This window comes from Talpa europaea (genome assembly GCF_964194135.1).
Source record: "Talpa europaea genome assembly, chromosome: 16".
NCBI classification, from domain to species: domain Eukaryota; kingdom Metazoa; phylum Chordata; class Mammalia; order Eulipotyphla; family Talpidae; genus Talpa; species Talpa europaea.
Genome location: NC_140084.1, coordinates 25,261,824 through 25,287,695, shown reverse-complemented (window position 1 = coordinate 25,287,695; position 25,872 = coordinate 25,261,824). Strand labels below are relative to the sequence as shown.

Sequence of the window (25,872 nt, the reverse complement as noted above, 5' to 3'; positions counted from 1 at the left end):
CAGCAATGTACTTCGTCAGTCTGCCTGCTCTGCTCTCCGCTCTGACTCTGGTGAATTCTCTCACCCTCTGCGCTTCTGACTGTACCCAGTGCTTGTATAAATAAATAAATAAATAAATCTTAAAAAAAAAAAAAAAACTTCAAAGACACTATTTAAAAGGTCTAAAACAAGACATAAATAGATGCAAAAAATTCCTTATTCATGAATGGAGAGAATATAGTCAAAATGACTATCTTACCAAAAGCAATACATAGATTCAATAAAATCCCATTAAAATTCTAATGATATTCTTCCAGAAAATAAAACAAAGAATACCAAAATTTATAAGAAGCCATAAAAGACTTCAAATAGCTAAAGCAATCCTAAGAAAAAAAGAAGACAAATGGAGGCATCATGTTACCTGTTTTTAAACTATATTATAAGGGCCTCCCTGGTGGCACAAGGGGTTAAGTAAGCACAGCACTGTGAAGCTATCTGCAGTCTCTGCAGCACGAGTTCAATCCCCAGCCAGCCAGGAAGCAACCCACATGGCGCAGCAGACCTCTCATGTCTCGCCCACTGCTCCCCTCAGCAGTGTATTTCAGTCAGTCTGCCTGTTTTGCTCCCCACTCTGTTTCTGGTGACTCCTCTCTCTCTCTCTCTCTCACACACACACACACCCCTGCACTTCTGGCCTGTATCCCAGCTCTTGTATGCATAAATAAAAAAATCTTTAAAAAATAATAATAATAAACTATATTATAAAATAACAGTAACTAAAACAGTGTGGTACTGGAATGAAAACAGACACAGGACCAATGGGAACAGAACTGAAACTCAGAAATATATCCATGTATATATATATATATATATATTAATACCTAATTTGTGGCAAAGAAGCCATGACCATACAAAGGAAAAAGGAGAGGCCCTTTAACAAATGGTACATGGAAAAATGGATGGATAAAAGAATGAATTTGGATCACTCTCTAGTTCTATGCACAAAAATGGATTAAAGACTTAGACATTAGACCTGCAACAATAGAACACATAGAAGGAAAGCATTAGTGATGAATTTCATAATATCGGTGATAGAGATATCTGTCTTTGGAAACTCAAGCCCTACAGCAAGGGAAATAAAAGCAAAATTCAACAATTGGGAACTATGTCAAATTAAAAAACTTTTACACAGCAAAATAAAATACTAATAGGTTAAAAAGATACCCTACTGAGTGGGAGAAGATATTTACCTATCACACAACCCAGGGAAACAAAGAATTCATTGGACTCAACAAAATAAAAAGCTAATTATAAAATGTGCAGCATATGGGAAAGAATTTACCAAAGAGGATTACAGAAGGTCAAAAGAGAAATGGAAAATGCTCTCATCACTTTTAATAAGGGAGATACAAGTCAACACCATAATGAGATATCAATTCACACCTGTGACACTGACCTACATTAAAAAGGCCTCCAATAACAGGTGCTGACCTGGATGGAGAAAGAGAGAAACAGTAACACATTCTTAGTGGGACTATAAATTGATGTAACTATTTTGGATAGTGGTCTGAGACCTATCTTAACAAACTAAAAATGGTAGTATCGTATGATTATCCAGCAATCCCATTTTTGGGTACCTAACCTGAAGAATACAAAACCATCAACTCAAAAAATTACATGTTCCATAATATTTACTGCAGTATTATTTATAATAAATAGCTAGGATATGAAAACAAAGTAAGTGCTCAGTGTTAAAGGACTGGATCAAGATGTGGTATATCCATTAAAATCGAGTATTATTTAGCTATAAAGAAAGATGAAATATTACCATTTACAGCAAAGGGAATTTATGTGTAGCAAAGTCAAAAAGATAAAGACAAATATGGTATGATTTGATATATATGAGTAAAATAAGAAATCAGAGTGGATGAATAAAACAAAACAACAACAACAAAAAAAAAAAAAAAAAAGAGGGAACTGACAACCAAAGTGAGGTTTCTGAGGTTGGGGAACCAGAGTTGGGGGTGGGGGAGACAAAAGGGTCAGTAGGACGGGTGGTAGAGGAAATAAAAAATAAGAATTCTGAAAAATCTGGGTTTAACAAGATGAATGTATTTAATAAAAAATATTTTTTTGAAAAAAATTAGTCTATGATCCCATTTATATGACATTCTGAAAAAGGTTAAAAAAAAAAAACAATAATGATAGGGACAGATCAAGTGGTTCTCAGGCCTTAAAGTAGGGTATATCACAAAAGGGAAATGGAGTTTTTGGTGTGATCCTGTGTCCTGATTGTGGTATAACCTACAGCCCTATTCCGTATCCTGATCGAGGCACTAGTTAAACCAAATCATCCTCACAGCCACTTCCTCCAAATCCTTTTGTGGCTGCTACAGTGGTGGTGGTGGTGTTAAATCCATTTTAACCCTCATTTTGACCCCTTTTTTAATAAGCAATGGCCTCCCCCCACTTCCAATCACGCTGTCAACAATGAGGTAGACGATTGTATGTTCAACTTGTTATATTTCTTCTGCCTTAAGAAAAATAAAGTATCTTCTTAATAAATGTAAAGTACAATAATGACTAAAATTTTCTTCAATTTTTTGTGAATAAAACAATATTCTTAAAATTCATTTGTCATAAGAGTCTCAACATAATTTGTATATGTATTCTGAAAGAAAAAAAAGTTGAGCCCAGAAATCAATATATTTGGTCATTTTCCCAAAACCATATTTAACATTGGAAAGTGATTTACCAAAAAATATTTCTCTAGTCTAGAGCTCTATTCTACTAAAAATATTCTCCCATTAATATGTTAAGTCACAATTGATTCTAAAGATTTCTTTGCTGAAATACCAATAGGAAAGTCAAAATTAGCAAATGTCAAGAGACTACGAACAGATTTCATATCAGCAGATACCTCAATAAAGGAAAAAGGTCTTACCCCCATTAAGACAGACCTTTATGAAGAAATTATGGCCATTCTCTTTCTTCTAAATTACATGACTTACTTTAAAGCAGTACTGCCAAAAGAAATTTTAAAGTAGTCCTGCCAAAAGAAATACCACTGCCAGAAAGTATACACAAGTGTAACAGTAAGATTCTGATTAGTGTCACAAAAGACCAAAAATATATATAAAGGGCCTGCCGGATGGCACAGCAGTTGAGCGCTGGGCTGTGAAGCTGCCCACAGCCTCCGCAGCACCAGTTCGATCCCCGGCCGCCGACAAGGGTCCCACATGGCCCACAGACCTCTCCTGCCGCACCTGCTGCTCCCCTCAGCAGTGTACTTCATCAGTCTGCCTGTTCTGCTCCCTGCTCTGGCTCTGGTGAATTCTCTCACCCTCCCGCGCTTCTGACTGTACCCAGTATTTGTATAAATAAATAAATAAATAAATCTTTAATATATATATATATATATATCAACTATAAACTTATAGGAGTTGATTGACAACTAGAGTCTCCAAATACAGATCCCAGAATTTCACTGAGTAAATGAGTTTTGTAACTAGTACCCACTAATGTGTAAATATTTTCAGCTTTAGGAAACTCAGCTGTTTTTTATCTATATGTCATCATTTATATAGATGGATCCTCACAAATTTTCAAATGCACATTTAACTAGAAGATAAAAAGCAGGTAGGGAGTGATACTATACCATCAATTTAAGCATACTACTAGACCTAAGAACTAGGCATAAGAACATGGATTAGACATTAAATAAACCTAATTTTAAAGTGGAACGCAAGTCAACCCACTAAATACAAGATATGTGGGTGGCTATTCACATGAACAAAAAATATCAAAAATAAAACTAAAGAACCACCTCCATGAAATGAGGCAGAATCCTAAAACCACTTAATAAATAAAAGGGTGTCATATTGGGTAGCACCACCCCAGGCCTGGCCTCCTCTTCTGTGAAACAAAAATATGCTTCTGAACCAAAACACATCTGTAAGAATTACCTATATTTTTGCAAACAGGTATTCTCTCCTTCTTTGTACTAAAGTACTAGAAGTAGGTAAGGGAATAACATAAATATCTGAGGTGTGAACCTACTCAGCCAAAGTCAAAGACAGTGTTGTAAAACAATTATTACTTCAATAAATAAATAATCTTTTGCTAATCTTTAAAAAATTAAAATGTATTAGAAGCAAGTATAGGAAAGCTCCTAAAACAAATCAATTATAAAATATAAACCAATACCAATTCTTATGTCTTCCTAACATGTAAAGATTTTCACACTTTATAATCACTGAAAACATGCAGCTGTAGGTATTTCCAGCCCAGATGTTCCATTCTCCAGCTTCCATTCTCAAATGTTGGTTCTATTCAAACCACCTATAAGCCAATGGAATCACAAATAGCATGGACTAATAAATCATGAAGGCACTTTTAGTAACAAACGGTTCATCAGCTTGACACTTTGTGAAATGATATACATCCAGCAGAGAAACACCATTTATAGTGGGTACGTACGTTCTTTCCGGTGCTCAACTAAGCCCACAGCCTGCTTTGCCGAACACTTTGCAAACCAATTGTCCCCAAGTAAAACAGTGACTTCATTGGTGTGGACAAGTTTTCCTGGCATGAAGGCAAAGGGGCCAAGTGGTACCTATTTAAAAAGAAAAAGTATATTTAATAAGGCAAAATAATTAAAACACTAAAAATAAAGCATTAGAAACTGTACTATCAAGGTCTTTAAACACTAAAAAAATAAAATGTCAATTTCACAGAAATTTAACATTAAAATTTCACTAGGAAAAGCTGTAGAAATTTGTTTTAGGTTAATAAATCAACATAAAAATAGGAAAAGAAATCAGAGAAATGAGCATTGACTCTGAATGTTTGTATGTTTGTTAATTCATGAATTATATGAAAGCAAACTAAGTATTAAGCTAATAAAGAATACCTTTGATTTAAAAAACCTAAAACTTATTTCCAATAAAATAGTCTTTTTTTTTGCAAAGCAGGAATTACCAAATAAATATCTTTAGTGAGTCTACAAAATTAACAAAATATTTGGGCTAGTATAATAAAGAACAATACAGTTACAGAATATTTGGGCTTGTGCATTTAGGAACAAAGTCTTCATGAGAAAGAATGTGCATGCAATGAAAGAATCTGATCCACAGCTCATGAACAGATTGCTAAATCAATATGAAAGATCATTCAAACCAAAATTAGTCACACCTTTTGAGGTAAAATCAATGTTCTAGGGTTGAGTTCTGTGAATTATACAACATTATGGACTATTCCTGCTCTAGCTAACAAAAAACTGTCATATTTCTATCATAATTACAGTTTTCTAACACAGTAAATTTGCATACCGAATATGTCAGATTTTGTGCTAACATTTATGCCATTTATGTCACCATAATATGATAATTTAATAAATCTGAAAAAAGGAAAAGTAAATACCAACTATTACTACAATTAATGTATTTTTTATGATGTATAACCAAAGTCTTCTTTGCTATGGTAGTTGCCGCTGAGTTAGTCCATCAACTTGGCAATTTGTGAATTGATACATTGAGCATAGAAACACCTTCTTACTCTACATATTATCTTTATAAAAAACAACATACTATTTTTAAAAAATTACAACAGACATACCATGATATTATAAGACAATTTATCAGGCAAAGTACTGAGTCTTTCTTGAAGGGCATTATAGTCACTATCTACCTTCTTCCTGTTGACAAAATAAAAACAAAAACTCAAATACTAAATGAATACACAAATTAACAATTCAAGTAGGCTAAGTATCATAAAACAAACCAAACAAAAATCTAATTTTATCAATTAAGCATTTTTAAATTTTAAATGCTGTTTTTACAAAGCTTAGCATGATTCCACAACACATTTATCAAAGAATTTAGACCCTCAAGGGCTGTGGCTTTTAAAAGCAGAACACTCACATCTTGAGAATTACTGTTTCTGCAGGTAAAAGAATATTTGAACTAAATAACATTTGTATATTGAGAGAGAGAGTGAAGAAGGGTTATGATGGTTGAGGGAAAGAGGGGCTCAAAATGAAGAAAGAAGAGATTTAATAATAAGCTTTTGAGTGATGAATAAACACTAGCTGTGGAGAAGAAATCATGGACATGAAATCTGATAAGATGATTTAGTCCTTCTCAGAAAACTCTACGTTGAAAAATGTTGGAGTCATCAACCTTTCAGTTATTCATACTAATATGGTTTTAAGGTGAAAGAGATTCAACCAGGGACTATAAGATTAGGTAGAGGTAAATACAAAAGGCAGCTCAATTTGGAATTTGCTTTGGAATCTGTTTCATTTTATTTCAAAACAGCTATCTAATAAATTAACTTCCAACAACCAAAAGATGCCATTCTGTAGGAGCAGAAATGGTCCTGTTTCCAGTTCTCACACCTGCTGGAAATGAAAAGTCCTATGCAGAGATGCCTATTTCCAAACCTTCTCTGAAGATTAGGTTTTCAAAAGGTTCCCTGCAAGGGTATATGGCTGCAGGCAAAACCTAAGCACGGAAAAATTTTAAAGCAGAAGGGTAATGTCAGTTTAAAATAGTAACAAAACAAAAACTTACCAATTTAGTAAGTAATTCAAAGGAACATGTAGATACTGTCAGATTAAAATTAGGATAAATTGCAAGAATCTCTTGCAATAATAAAAATGACTGTTCTATAAACCTCATGGAACTGGTTTCAGTTTACTCCTTAGCTTCCCTACAGCAACAGTAGCATAATTAATAAAAATTATCTCATTTAGTCTGAAGAATATAAAGGAATTTTACATGTTATTCATTCTAAAATTATTCCTACAGTAAATGTCACTTAGCAACATTGTCCTCTTAGAAGAGAAAGTAGAAGATGGAAAAATGACATTTTAGAGAAATCAGATCTCTACCAAAGAGAGGTAAGGCAGTGAATGTAACCTAGGTCTTCTGACTTTCATTCTTTCAAGCAAACTTTTTCTTTTTCTTCGCTTTTTTATCTCCTCTCTAAAATCTTATTTTTATAAATAAATGTCTATTGTATTTGCTCTAGGCAAAAATCACCCCACTGGACAAATTTTTATATGAATGAAATGGTATTTTAAAAATCCACGTACAGGACAATATAAAGAGAGTATCATTTTGAATTCAGATCAAGGGGTGAATCCCAGCAACATGACTGAATGTTCACAAGTTAAACCCAGTCTTGGCATCATCAATGTTTGTATAACTGGAATAATGCATATCTCACGGGTTCTCAACTAAAAATAACACTTGAGTATCCAATAGCCCTTTCTCAATGAAGTGTCAAAAAACACCCTCTACAATTTTCATGAAAAACTATTACCCACTAAGATAAGATCCCACTATGTTGAATTCATTCAATCTGATACAAATAATAGGACTTACTATGCAAGAGTATAACTAAAGGTAATCATTCGGGTGGCTCTGGAGACGTTAGTGAGAGCAATAAATGGTATACTGTCTAGTCTATAAAGGACCGATTTGGTACAATGCTTGTACATAGTAATCACATTTAAATCACAGAACAGTGTATGTTTTAGACAAGGAATTCTGCAAATGCTCAAAGACTATACATCAGGTTAGATGTCTTAAAGACTCCTACAATTTTAGAAGGCTAATATTAAACTTAACATTCAATATATCTTATGTTGGTAACTACACCTGGAAAAAGAGGACACCCTAAGAAAACATCTCTTGTATATGAAGAATAGATTCAACCACTGATAAATACAAGAAATCAATGTCAGAATTCAAAATCAAGTATATTCAGTTTCAACCTTATCAGTAATTCGCTACAGAACAAAAACATGAACATTCTGAAGAAGTTTAAGTTAGTTACCACTTCTAAATTTTCAACTGTTTTCATAAATACAAAAAGGAGAAGATATTTAAAATACAGCCCAGACAGAAATCCACTTTGAAGAGTGGCCAGCAAGTCAGTGTCTCCAGAAGAAATTTGTCTAAAGTCCCACTAGTAGAAACATCCAGAATTAAGTATTTGATGAAAGACTATCTCCAAATGGTCCTCTAATATTTAGGACTCAAATAATCCGATCACTAAAGATCACAAAGCCTAAGCAACAAAAACACAAAAGTGACTCTAAGAACTACTGTGTTCATAGAAGGTAAGTTGGACATCTTTATGTGCACCAAAATTGGCACCTTTTTTTTCTATTTTACTACTTACTACTTAGAATCAAATAATTAATGTTCGGACACTGTAATCATAAAATATGTAATAAAGAGAAGCAATTGCTTAAAATGATTTCTCTTCCAAACAGAAAATAAAAACCAGATATAGTTGTAATAAACCTCAAGTCTACTTATAATATGTGAACCTCCTTGTTTGGCTTAACACATATAGTACTTACAGATTAGGTTCAGCCTTCAATTCTTAAAAATCTATCCAGTAAGTGAGATTTAATTTGCATCAGATATCCTCATGGAATATCCCTTATTATAAAAATAAATAAAACATTGATATACATATAAAAACACTTTCACAATTTTGAGTCTTGTGAATCATGTGGTAACATGTCTTCTGAGCAGCATTTCTTTAAAAAGAAGCAGTTAGGGAAATAACACAACTATCAATTAGCATTAGCCTAAGGATGAAGATCAAGATCAACACCACGGGAAATACCTAATTCTTATAAGGTTAAAAAATATGGGAAGCAAGTAAGTGATACAAGGACTTACTCCAAAGTACATCAGAACAAACTGACTTATGGACAAATAGGTGATAAGGTCCACCGAAACAAGTCTCTTTTCTACATGTCTTAAGATTTTTATAACAGAATATTTACAAAAGGTGGGGTGGGAGAGAGGAGAGATGCTAGAGGGATTTCATATTTTTAATTCTCTTTTGAAACACAAAAAGTCTTTGTAAAGGAAAAGAAAAAAATTGTATATCCTTTATTTGAGGCAAGTGAAAAAGACTCCAACTTCTAGCTCTAAATAGTAAAAAAGGAAGATAAAACATATATCACTGATTGAAAAAAGACTTTGCTAATTTTCACTTTAAAGCAGAAAGTTGGAATAGGTCAGAAAAAATGATATTAAATTGATTTTTTAAAATCTCCTAACTACTCTCGGGCCTCCCCTGGTGGCACAGCAGTTGAGCGCTGGGCTGTGAGGCTGCCTGCAGCCTCTGCGGCATCGGTTCATTCCCCTGCCGCTGACGAGGGTCCCATTAAAAAAAAAAAAAAAGTAAAAAAAAATCTATTACTCTCTTTCCCTTTACCTAATACCCTAAACCAAAAAAAAGGGAAAAAAAAGAAAAAAAAAACAGAAGATGCTTAAAAGGCAAAAAGAAAAAAGAAGATGTCACATTAATATTAATATCTGGGTTAATGTGGGGCAGAATTCTTTTTCATTTTTTAAGAAATCATAAAACCCAAGAATTTAGAATATAAATATACAATTTTCTTTAGAAATGATTTTTTAGTCCATAATATCCAAATCATTTAGAACTTTCTATTAAGCATGCAAGAAAACCTCTGTTTCAATTCATGCCATTTCATTTATTGAGTGTTGTCTCTGCAACCAAGTCTTACACCATAAGCTACAGGGACTGTCACTCAAATATAGCCACTAATACAAACAGATGCCTGGGTTTTCACCTCTACAAGTAACGCAGAAGAATATTCAATTCAGGCATGGGTTACATACAGGTAAAAATCATCTTCACATTTTAAAGATAATGAATTTTTTTCAAAGTATCCTTTCAAATACTCCAAACAAATTGTTAATGTTATATTAAACAATAAAAACATTCTTGAAAGAAAGATTTACATGGTTTTGCTATTAGCAATTGCTTAAAAATGTGTTTGTATTAAATCAGTGGCTTTTTTTTTTTTAATCATCAAGGCAAAATATTAAGACTAATGAAATCTACCTCAAAATTTCAGGCAATGTGGTGGGATATTCCCTTTGCTCAACTTTCTTATAGCCAAGATGTCACCAGAAGTTGCTGATGGTAACGCTAATGCATGCACATTATATTTTGAGTTCATCTGAAACTTTATTATAATAAAAATATACAAAGATGAATCTAAATATAAAAACATAACTTTTCAAAAATTAATGAAACAAAATTAGAGTCAGTTAGCTAATGAGAGTTCTGCAGGTTAACTTGCAACAATTAGACAACAGGCGATCGACACTCATAGCAGACAAGGGACAGAGGGACTCGTTCTAGTGCTCCCTCTATAACAACCAGCACATGTGTCTTAAGATCCGCCCGTTACCACAGGTACCTGTTTCTTCATTAGTATTCTTTTGCTCTAAGAATAAATGAGATGTGATTCAAAGTAACAAAGTTTAAAAATTCTATAAAATACATAAATCTATATGTGCAAGGATGATCCCAAAGTGCTAGTTCAATTAGTTTTAAGACATGAGTTTACAGGTAATTTGGTAACTATACGCATGACTCATCTTTTTAATGGTCTGCATTTTCCTTAGTCATACTCTGATACCTCTCCATCTATCTTTAATATATTACACTTTAGACTTTTTTTAATCTCAAAACAAGAACAAGCACCCTGTATTATCACTGAGTGATCACAAATACTTATACCTTCATTTCCAAACCGTGCTCTTCTGTGCGTGAAAGTTTTATTTTATTAAAAAAAGGAGTAAATATGAATGAAATATCGAACAATAAGAACATTCTTGAAAGTATCTACAGTGTTATGCTTTCTGCAATTTAGTGGGGAAAAACTCAAACTGCAAAGAAGTATAGTGAAGACAATGATGAAAACGCATGAGGTAAACCTAGTCAAATGGAGAGGGCAGTGCCAATCAGATACACAATCAGATACTCACTAGATTTAAGCTGATCATAAGAAACTGAACCAACGTGTGTGAACATTCCTGTGTTCATATACTTTTTATTTCCTGATAAATTCACCCAAGACTAAGTTCTAAATAATGAGGTGTAATTAATTAATTTAAACTCCTTTTTTAATAGCAATTTATAATTTTTATAATTTTTTTATGCATTACTTTAACCCGGGGGGGGGGGGGAGACTTTCACTATAATGTTTGCCTTTTATTTTCAGATAGTCATTAAGTTCTAAACAGTGTGGTTCTTCCAAAAACATGATACAAAGGAGAGGACTCCTAGAAGTTACATCCTAATTACAATTTAAAAATCAACTCTTATAAATAAAGGAAAGCAAAAAACATTTAGTTTGACTTTACTGATATAAATGCAAATACAAAAGCAGCTGAAGGGAATAAGACAAAGTCTAAAGAGAAGGGGAGAGTAAGCTTCTCTTTAGAACTGAGTAAATTTACTCTCTTCCCGTTTCAACCTTTCTATAAATGTGTTCATTTTACATTTAGAATTAAAAAATTAAAACCTATTTCATATTTTTAATTAGTATTAATACATTCAACTTGAATGTTTTATTTGCATCTTAATTTCCTTTGAAACATTACACACAAAAGTTTCAAAGTTTACTCAACCTCCCAACCCATGTACTAAAACACCACACTATTAAAAATAATAATAAAATAAAAACCTGCACAGGACTTGAAGAATGATAAAGAGGATTTGCATAGGATTCCTCCCTCTTGCCCTTGCCCCTAAGGACATTAATTACTGTAGAAATTCTAACCACAAAAGCATGGAAAATCCTTAGAAGGTTTGGAAGTTGCTCTCTGCTCTTGGGGGGTGGGGGAAGGGGTCGGATTGACATAAAAATAAAAAAGCCCAAACAGAATGTCCTACACAAAATGGTAACTGAACAATTTACGTTTAATAAAATGGGGACTCTGAAAAATATGGTTTCCTAATAAAGCACAAGCCAGGAAAACACTGTTTCAGGTAGTTCATGAGAAATACACTATAAAGATGCAATAATTCTCTGCTTATATGGGGCAAAGAATCCCTCAGTCATCAAAAAGAAATACAGATATAGATATCCATCCATCATCCTGACTGACTTGAAAGAGGGATTAAAAAAAAAAAATCAGCAACCCTCACCTGTGGCTTAACTATGTATATCTCCTCGCTCAGTTACTTCCCACCATATACTTTGACTATAAAGCTATACTAGAAATTACCTCAAAACAGTATTTTTGGTCCATTTTCCTTAAAAAAATAAATATCAAGTTACTTGCTTTAAAGTCCCTCTCTCATAATGCTTGAGAGATTCATAATTTTTAATCTAAATTTGAAGCTGTTCTTTCCAAAATGAAATATTTAAGCTTGTAAAATACCTTTTCCTATATTTTCATTTAAGTCTACTTCAGGTAATTTCAAATACCTTTACTAACTAAAACTCTTAAGAGCATTTGAAGGAAGCAAAACAAAATTTTTATAACACATATGCACACAATAGTACCTAAATACACATGATTTGTATGTGCCAAGCATCATATACCAAATTTCATTTAATTCTCACCAATCAACAACACAAGTAACAAGATTCACTTTTTCTTGTGGAACATGTTCAACAGATATCCTCTGCAAACATTTTAAATGACCGTAAGTACTAGGCTGATTTGTAAGTTCATTTGACCAACACAATGTAGCCTTGTAGCTTCCACTCCTGCTGCCCTGAGATCATCTTATAAAGTTAGAGAAAAGAGCATGTGGAGAAAGAAGTCCAGCCAACTAGCCACCAGACTTGTGAGTGAAGCCCATTCTGGAAAATCCAGCTGTCAGTCACCAAAAGGTTGTGCCTAGATGAGTGACCCCACAGAAGACTAGCAGAACCATCAAAGTTAAGTCTTGCCCAACATGTACATCCGCAGAATCATGTGCAAGGGAATAGCTGTGCTTTTAAACACTAGTTTTGGAGTAATTTTATTAAGAAGGAATAAGTAATGGATACAATTTAGCAAGGGTGTATTTTGAGTATAGAAAAAAAATGTGGCCACTGTTTTTCAAAAAATCAGTACCAAATAATATTTGATAACTCTAAAAATTTAGGTATCTGACACAAATGAAGTTTAGGGGAATGAAATAAAGAATAAGAGTTAATGAATGATTGAGAACAATCCTCAAGGAATAGTATTAAGTGAATAGTGTACAATCTGATTTCATTTTTTAATTAACATCCACATGTTATATATAAGCCAGTGGATGAATAAACACACATATACTTACAAACACCCTTATGCAAACAATTTCTGGAAAGATTTACATGAAACTGGTAAAAACAACTGTTCACCAAGAAGAGAACTGAACATTATACTCTTGTGCTTCTTAATTTTAAACCATATATTGTTTAACTTGAAGTTAAGTCAGGATAAAAGATATCATGGCATGAATACAATTATCCTGAAATATTTACAAAGCTTCCAGTGGTTTTGTCTTTTCTTTATTCATCTAACAATTAAAATTTCCAAAAAATATTCATTACTGTTAATATTTATTAAGTGACAATCTGGGTTGACCTACAGGCATCATCTTGCTTCCTCACTTGATCTTTAAGTATTATCATCATCACTTTACAAAAAAGGTAATAGAATCTTAGTAATTCACCAAGGTTACAAAGACAGTAAATAACAGAATTCAAATGTAGGTCTGTGACTCCAAATCTCTATACTCTTTAGAGAAGAATCCAAAAGATAAAAGATTACAAAATAGCCTACAAATAGAATAACCAGCCCTTAGTGGATCAAACAGTGGGAAGCAGATTCACATTTTAATAAGAAAATAGTGTCTGGATTTTCTAATACCTTACTTTGTATTTAAAAAATTGTTTTTAATCGTCACAAAAATGAAAAGCACTATTTGCAAACTCTCAACTATTAGTTCACCAAAGTTCTGGGATTTGAATTTTCTGGGAAGAAATTTGGAGGGGGAGGAGGATAGGTCCCGTCGCTTCAGGCCATTTTCTCCTAGTTTTCTACAAATACTTTTACTTTTTGTTCCATCCACATAAAAAAAAATTTTAAGATTATTTTTGAAGACTATTCATTATTTCTCCTAAATAAAAGAATCCCTTAAAATTGCACAAATAAAAATAAGCATCATTAGCCAAAGAATGAATCTTTAAAAATCAAATATTTTAATCTCATTATATTGGAATGTAGTCATAAAGAAGAGGACCTTAGTTATATGAACTGTATTTTAGACTAGGGAAACATGGAACACCAAGAGTTAAAGAAAAATTAAAAGCAACATGCTTTAAAAAGCAGTGAGTAAGACACCTTTAAGAATGGTTCCAGCTTCTGTTCTTGGTTCCTATCTCTGCAAATAGCACAAAATTATTGTGATTTCTCTTTCGGTATCCAACTATGAATTCCTCCATGGCAGGTTCTTTCAATGCCAAACAGCAGCATAATACTGACATACAGTAGGAACTCAATCTTTGTGGAATAAAAGAATGAAATGCCACAAGAATTCCACAATGCTTCCAAATAGCAATTTTCTGGCTTTCAGAGGAGTGGAGACACTATGGTTTCAGTTTTTGAATACAATAAATTGCTGAGTACACTGGCCATTTAGATTCTAGCAATATCCCATCTTCATTAAAAACAAAGAGAAAAGTCTTGTTTTCTAAGTTGTATTAAAAATGACTCAGAAGAAAAAGCAAATTTTAGCTAGAAAAAAAACTTGATTTTTAAATGTATAAAAATTATTAGTGTATAGAGAGAAATTACTTTAATTTCTTAAAGTACAGATAATGTAATATACGTAAGACATTTGTAGGCAAATATGCTAAGCCCCTGTAGTTTGGAGAGCTTTGGAAAACTGGAAATTGAGATTGAGAGTCACATGAGCCTACCCTAAAGCAAGTATCACATTTGTGTCAATGCTCAGACTTGGGCACTGCAATAGTATTTGTAAACTAAAATGTTATATACAAAATAATTATATACTTGGTTTTCATTTACTCAAACATTTCTAAAGTACCTAAATGTGCCAAACACAGTAGGAGGTGCTGTGGATAAAAAGATGAAAACATGCCCCCTTAGCCTTAATGAATTCTCAGTCTAAAAGAATCTTAGGAAAAAACTCAGAAGCAAGTTGTTATTCACACATTTGTGTAAATTAGCATGTGTTCTGAGTGAAGGCAACTGCTTTTAATTTACTGAATTCCTTACCAATAAATAAAAGTCCAATTTAATAAAACTTTCCCTGAAAATTACTGGGAAAATGGATCACTTTGGTCAAAGTATTTGGCTAAGGACTGGCATTTCAAGTTTTAACCTGGACTGAATGTATAATGAAAAGCAAATGGTCCTTATGGAAACGTTGACAGACTTACACCACCAGTGGATACAACTACACGTTGCATTTATTGAAAATTAATGAAGTCCCTGGATTTTTATTTATAAAATGGGTATTATTAAGTTAAATTATTTTCTGCAAGCTAATAGAACTTAATCAAATGATGTGTACAGATTGTACCGATTTTCCTCTTATCCACTGCTTCCAGCCTACGTGCATTTAAGCCAAAAAACATTTGATATACACTAACTATAAATTATTTCCTTGGAGATCTCTCGGGCATGAAGAAAAAGCCTCTTAAAATAAATTTAAAATATTATATGCTTGATAGTGTATAACCAAAGGTTTAATCTCACCACTAAAGGGGCAGTTACCATGATTTTGCAATAACCCTGCAGACAATAATCAAGACAGCTCCTGTTGTTCTCTCCGTAAAATCTCCGTAAACACAGCATGGATATATTGTAATTTGATATCTGTAAGATCAACAGCTATACCTCATGACAATTCATAATATTTTATTCACCATTAAATTGAGCATTTTCCTCAAAAGATGTATGTGTTATTTACCAAGCAGTGTCCTATTAACTATAGATTAGCACATTAAAACAGATAATGGTTTATTTCTCTCTGCACTCTAAAAAGTGCAGTCTGTAAAGCAAGCTCTGAGATGTAGGCAATTAGATTTTTCAAACTTTGGGAGAAAGGCATCTATATATATAAATATATATATATTTATACCATTATATTAAAGCTAATAATTCAATTATTATTCTATACAAATATAAGAAATATTCCCAAAATAAGAGCTTATTCCCAAAATAAGGTTCAAAAGCATCTCAGCCTCTACTCCACAATGATACTAATATTATTCTCACTTTAAAAAAAAAAAAGGTAAAAAGAAGACAGTAAACAAATAATTACACAGCTTTAGGAAATCAGGGAACATGTAAAAACGGTGAAAGACAATATAAATTAGTATAAAAAGCATTCAAAATGGAAATTACTAGAAGAATTCAATTACCTGTTACATAAAAAACAGTACACACTTCATTTAAATACAAGTAGGTGACCCCATCAGTATTTCAAAAAAGTAATAAAATTGTCTTTCACTCACCAATGCTGGATTTTCTCTTGGCAGTTAGTGACCACCTGTCATGAAAACAGATAACTACTCATGAAAAAAAACAGGGCTAAGCAAAAGCTGCAAAATCAGTGTATCAGAAAACTAGAACAGTGGCTTTACAGATTTAATAGCAACTCAGTATACATTTTTATTTGTCAAATGCACAGAGATGTGAATGTTAGTTTTTAAGCAGCACACTTTATCATAACCCTCTAATGCAAGCTGATAACTGCAAAACAAATTACAGCTTTCCAATTCATACTTTGGTACAAAACCTGCTTCATAACTATTAGGTGACATATGATATAAGATAACTACTATTTTGTACAATCTACAGACCTGTTTTCAATGTTACATATTTTGTAGAATACGCAAATGTTATAAATAAAAAACATAATATCCACATTTCATCAGTTAAAAAAAAAAGACAGTAGCAAAAATATTTTATTTTGTCAGTATATCTCCAAATGTTTTCACCTGTAATTTTTATTCTGACACATTAAAAAATGAGTTCAGTGATTTTTCTCTACTATATTTTCAAGGAAAAATACTTGGGATAAAGAGATGCTCTGAATAACCCATTTGTTCCCCCCACCTAGCCTACTTAAACTGCTTTTAATACTAAAACAATGAAATTTAACACAAAAATTATTTGTTTTCCTAAAAGATATTTTAGTGGATTCTTAGAATGCTCATTAAAAAAATAAGAACACTAGCCATAAGGGGGGAAAAAAGAACACTTGGATGGCAATTTAAAAAAACAGTTTTCAAAGATTACTAATGATGTTTTAAATTGCCCATTAATAAAAAAAAATTTTAAATAATTACAAATAATGTAGCACCATTTTAGAAACTGAGAAACTTGGGGATGAAAGTCAAAATGCTTATACAAGGCCATATGAAACAGACAGCAGTACTATCTGATTTGAAACACAGAGCTCTAGAAACCAATATTATCTCAATGTTTCACCCAAAAATCACAAGATTTTTTTTTTGGCCTGTCACTAAATTCCTCTATTATAACATTTAATTCCTGAAATAAATGTCCTCCTTTGGGACATTTTAAATAGTAAGGCAGCAATCCTGTACCAAAATGCATGCTGTAATCAGATACCCAACCATACTACACATTAACTCAGCATAAAAAGTCCATTTTAGAATGAAGATCTCTCAGTAAGTATCAATCACATAGCAACACTTAATAATAGTGGTAATACATAATAGAGTACTGACTTTACATCTGGAAGAGCCAGGCTAAAGCTCTATCAATCCATTTCACTGTTTCTGATTTGGCAGTAATTATGAAATAGACAAACAGAATTAAATACAAATTGAAAAAAAAATTCATGGAATCCTTTATGTAAAGTTCCTATTTAACAGCCACATTAAAAAATGAGACCCAAAAAGTCAGGACGCTTTCCAATCCCAATGCATGTGTTTCCAAGCATGAAGTGAGCCAAAAGCACAGAAAGAAAAGCCCTGCAAACCATAAGAGCAGAATGTTCATTAACCTCTACATGATAATCCTTTCGTAGCTGCATATTAACTAGTTACATATTCATAATCATTTACATTATTTAAAGGACCTTCGATGAAATTTTCTATGCAATATCCATTAGTGACAGTGTTAAAGGTTATAGAAGATAGTCTACTTAATGTTTCCAGGAAGCCTTTTTAATTAGTAAATATGTAAATTTGGCACATATGCTTTTTATGTTTAAAAAACAAGTCCCTGGTAGAATGGCATGTGTTCTTGCTATCACCACTCACCCCCACCCAACAGTCTACTCTCTACTTCTTTCCAGCTATCTTTCTCCCACCCCTGCTCCTTTTCTTTCCTATAATAGTCTCCCTGAGAACAGATATTCAAGGATAAAACAACAAAACCCAATTCATAATTTACAAGAGAAATGTTAACTGCCATTAAAGTCTTTAGTACTTACATACAGGATTTAGAACAGAGATTTCAGTTAGGCACTATCCAAATACAGGCTAGGTATTTTGAGAACCAAAGAAATAAAGGAAAAGGGGAAAGAGGCAGGTATGAAAGTATACAGAAGAGCCCTGTGGAGTGCTACGTCTCCTGTTAGTTTTGTTTGTATGATTTAAAGCCCACCTACTTCCAAAAATCATTACATCCCAAGCAGCTGCATTTGCATTTTGACATATATTTTTTCTTCTTTAATAGGAAGTTATTAAAAAAGAAAAAAATGAGCCAATTTCTACAACTTAGCTGTGAAGAAGTTTAGAAGGAAGAAAATCTTCTGACTCAAAGTTGGATGTAACTGGGTCTTTAATAAACTATCTTATTTTTCTGTTAAGTTAAATAACTACAAATAATCTTATTTCTTCTGAAACTTGATTCAGATTAATCCCTATAAGTAATAAATAAGCAAAGTGACTGTAAGAGAGTGAGCCTGGTACTATTAGCAGCTGTTGAAAATCAAAGCAAAACAACAAAAATATCTCATTATTTTGTTGACAAAATCTTTCTTTAAACTAAATGGCTATCAAGGAACAGTACTAATTTGTATTTTTTAGTTGAACCTGCCAAAACATGCAACTATCACTCCTAAGGAAAAAATTCCTATTGTACCATTTTAATAAAAATAGGCTAGTGGGTTTCAGCTATTAAACTGATCAAGTAAATGGCCAGCAACTTATAAATAAAATGTGTACTTATGTGGTAGTAAGGCATGAAGTCCACAGTAAAGAAAAAAAACTGAGCAGGTTTATCATCCTATTGTTAAGAATCATCCCTATCACTAAGATAGGCTGTCTTTACCAACAAGCCCTGATACAAAAATCTTACAACACACTTTACAATGCAAAACTGCCCTAACCTTAAGAGTAATACAGCAGCGGTGTATGTTAAGACTTCATATGAGACTCAAGCTGCAAACAGTTTTATTGTACAGGCTTTAACACCCTTTTAAAGAAAGGAAACCTGTGTTCATAGCTGAGGTGACTTACCCAATGTTATACTACTACCCAAGAACTAGTAAAAGATAAAATCAAGTTTTAAAACCAGCTCTACGTTATCTTAAAACCCAAACTCGCTGTATTGAACTGCTTTCAGCCACCAGGCAGCTTAGTGGGTAAAAGAAAAGCAGTTGTTTACATCTGCACTTTCCTTTTAAAACACTTACTGCAATTGCTACTTTGCCTCCACCTCTCCTCAAACCCACACTCAACACACAAACAAGACCTCACCAAAAAGATCAATACAAGCAAATGAGCTTGAACTCACCAATTCACTAATAATAAATCCGTATTTTTTCCAATTCCACTTTCAGGTCAAGTGACTAAGTATAAACAACAAATTTCCCTCAAGTCATGAACATGAGCATGTGTGGGGAAGAGAGAGGGGGGGAGGGATTGGGAGTGTATGTGGGGGAGAGAGAGAGAGAGAGAGAGAGAGAGAGAGAGAGAGAGAGAGAGAGAGAGAGAGAGAGAGAGAGGGGGGGAAGGGGCAAAGGATACTAAGTGGGCCAGTCCTAGAGTTACTTCCACATCTCATCCTATTTTGAAGACACTTAAATTATTAAGATAACAATTACCCTGTTGATAAACCCAACAACTTAGTTGTCTTTGTGTCCGTGTCCAACTAACACTTATTTCACATTCTATTGTAACAGGTTAAATAACTGATAAATTTTAAAGTCAATAAAGTAATAGAATGAATACAGGAATAATAACTTGTTTTTCCTCAGAAGACACTTTTAAAAAATTAACTTATAAAGGAAGGAATGATTTAACATGTAGTAAAATATCTATTAGTTATTTCTATTTGTGCTATTTATTTTGGTAACAGACCACAAGGGGGCATCAACCTATGAGTTTTCCCTGCTAAATACAGTGCCACATTAAACTAGACTGGAATAGGAAGTCTGAAAGGAAGGCTGCATAAGTTTCCATGGCAGTTAAGGCCAAAAGATACTGGATATACACTGTTATCTGACAGTTACTTAAGACTAAAAACAACTTCTTAAAGAACATATTTTCAATTAAATAAATGTACAGATGTCATTACCAAAGTATACAAGAAATGCATTTCAAAAAATTAGTACAAAAAAATATTACAGATCTTTTAAATAAACCACTTTGCAAAGAAGGGAAGAACTAACCACAGGTTTCTAACAGGAAAAAAAATTGCAATAAACTCTAATAAGCTGAATGTTTCTATATAAAAAACCCTAAACAAGTTTATTTTATAAACATGCTGAAAAGCAAAAATACCAGAACTGATATCAAAACTGCAAATGTGTAGTCATTTGTTAAAATGATTAAAAGTTCTCAGTCAAAACTGTAGCTAGGATGGAATCAAAATGATCATCTTGGGGCCTCCACGGTGGCGCAGCGGTTGAACGCTGGGTTGCGAAGCTGCCTGCAACCTCTGTAGCGCCGGTTCGATCCCCGGCTGCTCCCAGGCCACCGGAGGAGGGTCCCACATGGCGCGCAGACCTCTCCTGCCGCCCGCTGCTCCCCTCAGCAGTGTACTTCAGTCCTTCTGCCTGCTCTGCTCCCTGCTCTAGCTCTGGTGAATCCTCTCAGGCTCCCGGCTTCTGACTGTACCCAGAGCTTGTATAAATAAATAAATAAATAAATAAATCTTAAAAAAAAAAAAAAAGATCATCTTATATTTAGCAGGGTTCTCTCCTACACAAGCTTTTAATGCATTTCTCATATTTAAACTCGTTATCTTTTTTAAAGAGTTTTTTTAAATTTACTTATACAAGAACCGGGGGACAGTCCAGATGTGCAGGAGGGTGAGAGGATTCACCAGAGGCAGAGTCGGGAACAGAACAGGCAGACTTACTGAAATACACTGCTGAGGGAAGCAGCGGGCGAGACAGGAGAGGTCTGCAGCACTATGTGGGATTCTCGCTGGCCCACCAGTTGGCCGGCCGGGATAGAACCTGCACTGTAGAGGCTGCGGACAGCTTCACAGTGCAGCGCTCAACCGCCTGCGCCACTAGGGAGGCCCTAAACTGATTATTTTTTTACACAAATGTTGGACTATGTCTAACAGGCTTTGGTAATACATCTCGTTCCCTTTGTTAGTTTTACTTAAAATTGGGGCTCGTTTTTTCCCTCTCAGTTATTTGTTACTTATAATCCCAACTATTCTAACAAATATAATTTTCTCTCACTGGAAATAGCTAAGACTGGGAACATATACATACAGTGATATTTCTATGAATGAAGTTCCTGATACATGTGTGGAGGTTTCTATTTCTGAGATTACCTAAAATAGGTATCCAGGAAACTCCTGATACCTGAAAGCTCAATGAAGTATGAAGCCATGTCTACTTATCAATGTATTTGCCTCTCATACAGTAAATGTACAACAAGTCCTTTTAAAGAAGTACAGGTCTACTTGGTCAAAAACTTCAGTAGCAAATATATTTCTCAATTTAGAGCTTTTCATAATTTAGTTTAAAGCAACACAGTATATCATCTTCAGAAGTATCCACAATTTGTGAAGAAGCAATTACAGCATTTAAGTAACTAGGATATCAAGAAACTGAACCATATAACCACATACCAAAAGAAAGAAACAAAGGAAAACAGAATTAAACAAACATGCAACTTACACACTGAAGTTGACAAGTCAATGGTCAATAAAACAGAGGAAAACATGGAATATATGAAAACATATAAAATTTCACCAATTGAGATCTTTATAAAACAGAATCAAATAAAGATTCTGTAACAGAAATACCTAAACTAATCCTCATTAAATGGCATTAACAGGGCTTAAACAGCAGAAATCAGGGTTGAATTGATAAGGGATCAAGAGAAAATATCCAAATTAAAAGCCATACACATTAAAACAAACAAAAAAAAATGGAAATCCAGAAAAGATCAACAAAAACTACGTGAAGATACAACAAAGGAAGAGAGAATGTGGCAGAAGCAATATTAAAATAGATTTCAACTGAATTTCCTAAAAATGAAAGTAAACAGGTTCAAGAAGTTCTAAGAACCTCAAGCAAAAAGAATAAAAGTACACTAAAACACAACATAGTCACAATGATAAAAACTAAAGAAAAAGAATATAAGTTATGTGGGGAGAAAGGGACAGGGAAAAAATGCACTGCCTTCAAACAAGCAGCAGAAGAGTTAAAACTAGAGCTAACGTCAACAAAAAATGTTAGGATAAAATCTTAAAGTGCTGGCAAAAATAACTGAAAATCTATAATTACATACCAGACAAAAATTCTCCAACTTGAAGGAAAAATTAAAAACATTTTCACACAGAAACAGAATCCTGCACCAGCAGATTTTTTCTAAAATAACTACTAGAGGCAATTATGAGATGATGGAGGTGTTAATGCTAAGGTGACAATCCTTTTACAATATGTGAGTGTACCAAATCAACATGTTGTAAACCTTAAATCTACACAATGTTATATGTGAATTATAGCTCACAAAGTTGAGGGATTCTGCAGAGTAATATAAATGCAGAAAGAACCAAAGAGCAACTGTACAAGTAATTTTTATAAAGGTAAAGATAAATCAATATTGATGACACGGAAGAAGTAAATCAAGTACTGTGGTGTTTAAAGCCCAAAGAATGAAAATGCACAGAAGCAATAATGTGAGAAGATAAATGAAAGCAAGAAAAATTTCCTCAAGTAAGTACAGAACGATACAAAGAATATTTAGCACATACATATATATATATGTGTATGTTTATGTACACATATATTTATATGTTTGTTTATATACATATAAAGCATGGCACTAAATAGTACAGAAAAAAATGTATAATGAACAAGAGTGGAGAAAATAAGGCATTGCTGATTAAATAGAATGAAGCCTGCTTAGCCCTCCAGAAAAGGGAAAGAAAAAGAAGTAATAGGGCCTCCCTGGTGGCACAAGGGTTAAGACGCAACCTGTGAAGCTATCTGCAGCCCCTGCAGCATAAGTTCAATTCCCGGCCAGCCAGGGAGCAACCCACATGGTGCAGCAGATCTCTCCTGACTCGCTCCACTGCTCCCCATAGCAGTGTACTTCAGTCAATCTGCCTGTTCTGTTCCCCACTCTGTCTCTGATGAATCCTCTCAAACACACACACACACACACACACCTCTGGCCTGTACCCCAGCTCTTGTATGCATAAATAAATAAATCTTTAAAAAAAAGAAAAAAGAAAAAGAATATAAAAGTAAGCCAAACAGAAGCAAATGAGACATTACTTCACATGCACTAAAGAGAAAAGGAAGAGGGGGAGATGGAGAGAGGCCTGAAGTGGGAAAAAAGGAGGGGGTGACTATACTGAGGGGTCCCATTTTCATAAAGAATATCTACCGCAGGCCTCCCCTGGTGGCGCAGCGGTTGAGCGCTGGGCTGCGAAGCTGCCCACAGCCCTGCAGCACTGGTTCAATCCCCAGCCACCGGCGAGGGTCCCACATGGCGCGCAGACCTCTCCTGCCGCCCGCTGCTCCCCTCAGCAGTGTGTTTCAGTAAATCTGCCTGCTCCACTCTCCCCTTTGGCTCTGGTGGATTCTCTCACCCTTCTGCACTTCTGACTGTCCCCAATGCTTGTATAAACAAATAAATAAATAAATCTTAAAAAAAAAAAAAAAAGAATATCTACCGCAACCCTACAGCAAACATCATCTGCAATGGAGAAGTGTATGCAGTAGTTCCCTGATGCACAGTTCCAAGAAGGAAGCCCTCTAACACTATTCTTACTCAGCACAAAACCGTAAAGGTCCACATCATTCAATAATGCATAAAATAAAACCCTTAATAACTAGAAAGACTAAAATTGCTGTATTTCAGACAACATATATACATATACACATATATACACGTGTGTATGTATACATATACACACACACAAACAGAATATACAGACAAGCAATTAGAATTCAACAGTCAAACACAAAGATCAAGTGTGTCTACATACCCACAAAAGATAAAAATATCTTACAAAATGCAAAACAAAAATAATATACCTAGGGATAAGCCTATAATGAATGCCGAGTTTAATATACCAAAAAATGCCAACAGTGAAAGAAGTTACAGAAAAACTAAATTTATATACCATGTTCATGGACTGAAAAAACAAAATACATCAATCCTCCCTTGTGATATTGTGATAAGAAAATATAATTAGTCATTCAAATGACCAAAATATATTTCTCATATATGTACATGATCTTCCTCCAGAGTTCCTGGTTCCTGGTTGCCAAAACTCTGGGCACTGTTAAATTTAGGGGTGATTTCCTAAGTCTTTGGTTATGTCAATTAGATGAATTTTGGATACCTACCCCCAGCTAAGGAGGAGGGGCTGTCTACCCCAAAGGAGAGCCAACCATGTGATTAAAGGTTAGAACTTTCAGTCCCACCCTCTGATCTCTGGGGATGGTAGAGGGCCTGGAGTTTGAATCAGTTAACAATGGGCAATGAGTTAATCAATCATGCCTACATAAAAACCAAGTTCAGAGAGCTTTCAGGTTGGTCAACATCTGGAGGAGTTTGGAAGTTCCACACTCTTTCCCCATATTTAGCTCTGTTAATCTCTTCCATCTGGCTGTTCCTGAGTTATATTCTTTTATAATAAATTAGTGATCTAACAAAGTGTTTCCTGAGTTTCTGTGAGCCTGCAAGGAAGGAGAGAATCATGAGAAGTTCCAATCTGTAGTCAATCAATGAAAACAAGTAACAGCCTGGACTTGTAACTGTCTAAGGTGGAGGATGGTGTTGAATCTAATGCTGTGTCTGTGGACTCGAATGCTATGGCCAGACAGTGTCAGCATCCACAGGCACCCATATAGTAAACAGATCCTGAAATCCTTTCACTTCCCAAACTGATCTTTAGATTACTATACTCTAGCAAAATCACAGCAGGATACTTTGTGTTGAAAAGGTGATTCTGGGGTCTCCCTGGTGCCACAGGGGTTAAGTACCAGTGCTATCAAGCTATCACCAGCCACTGCAGCAAGAGCTGGATTCCAGTCAGGGAGCTAACCCACATGGCACAGCAGAACTCTCCTGTCTCACCCGCTGCTCCCCTCAGCAATGCATTTCAGTAGATCCTCCTGTTTTATTCCCCACATATCTCTAGTGAATCCTCTCATTCCCCACACTTCTGGCCTACACCCCAGTTCTTGAATGCATAAATAAAAATAAACCTTGAAAAAAAAGTGGTTCTAAAATATGAAAAAGCAAAGGGCCAAGAAGAGTAAAGAAAATCTTGAAAAACAAAGCTAAATAAATTAATTTTACCATTAGCTATCGAGGCCTAGTAAAAAAGTATGTACTAGTAAAGTACAGGCAAATAACCTAACAGAACAAATACAACTGAAGTGTTGCTTAACAGCAGGGATACATCCTGGGAAATGATTTGTCAGGCCATTTTGTCACTGTGCTAATGACATGGGGATGGAGAGACTGCTGAGGTTGCTATCCATGTAAAATACTGACTTCACAATGGCTACAATATCAGTAAACGATAAGCATTTGGGGATGACCATCATACATGTGGTCTGTCATTGAGTGAAATGCCATACAGCTCATGACTATAGAAGAGAAACAGAGCTACATATATGATG

The 25,872-nt window shown here is 34.2% G+C and overlaps 1 protein-coding gene across 1 annotated transcript in view; it reads right to left on the bottom strand.

The window, feature by feature from the left end:
• URI1 (URI1 prefoldin like chaperone) overlaps nucleotides 1-25,872 on the bottom strand; it is a gene marked incomplete at both ends in the record, with an annotated part of 60,017 nt that overhangs the window by 21,465 nt on the left and 12,680 nt on the right. The window contains 3 exons of the mRNA XM_084256591.1: nucleotides 4,459-4,594; nucleotides 5,596-5,674; nucleotides 16,295-16,329. Coding sequence (XP_084112717.1) covers nucleotides 4,459-4,594; nucleotides 5,596-5,674; nucleotides 16,295-16,329 — 250 coding nt within the window. The remainder of the gene's footprint in view (nucleotides 1-4,458; nucleotides 4,595-5,595; nucleotides 5,675-16,294; nucleotides 16,330-25,872) is intronic.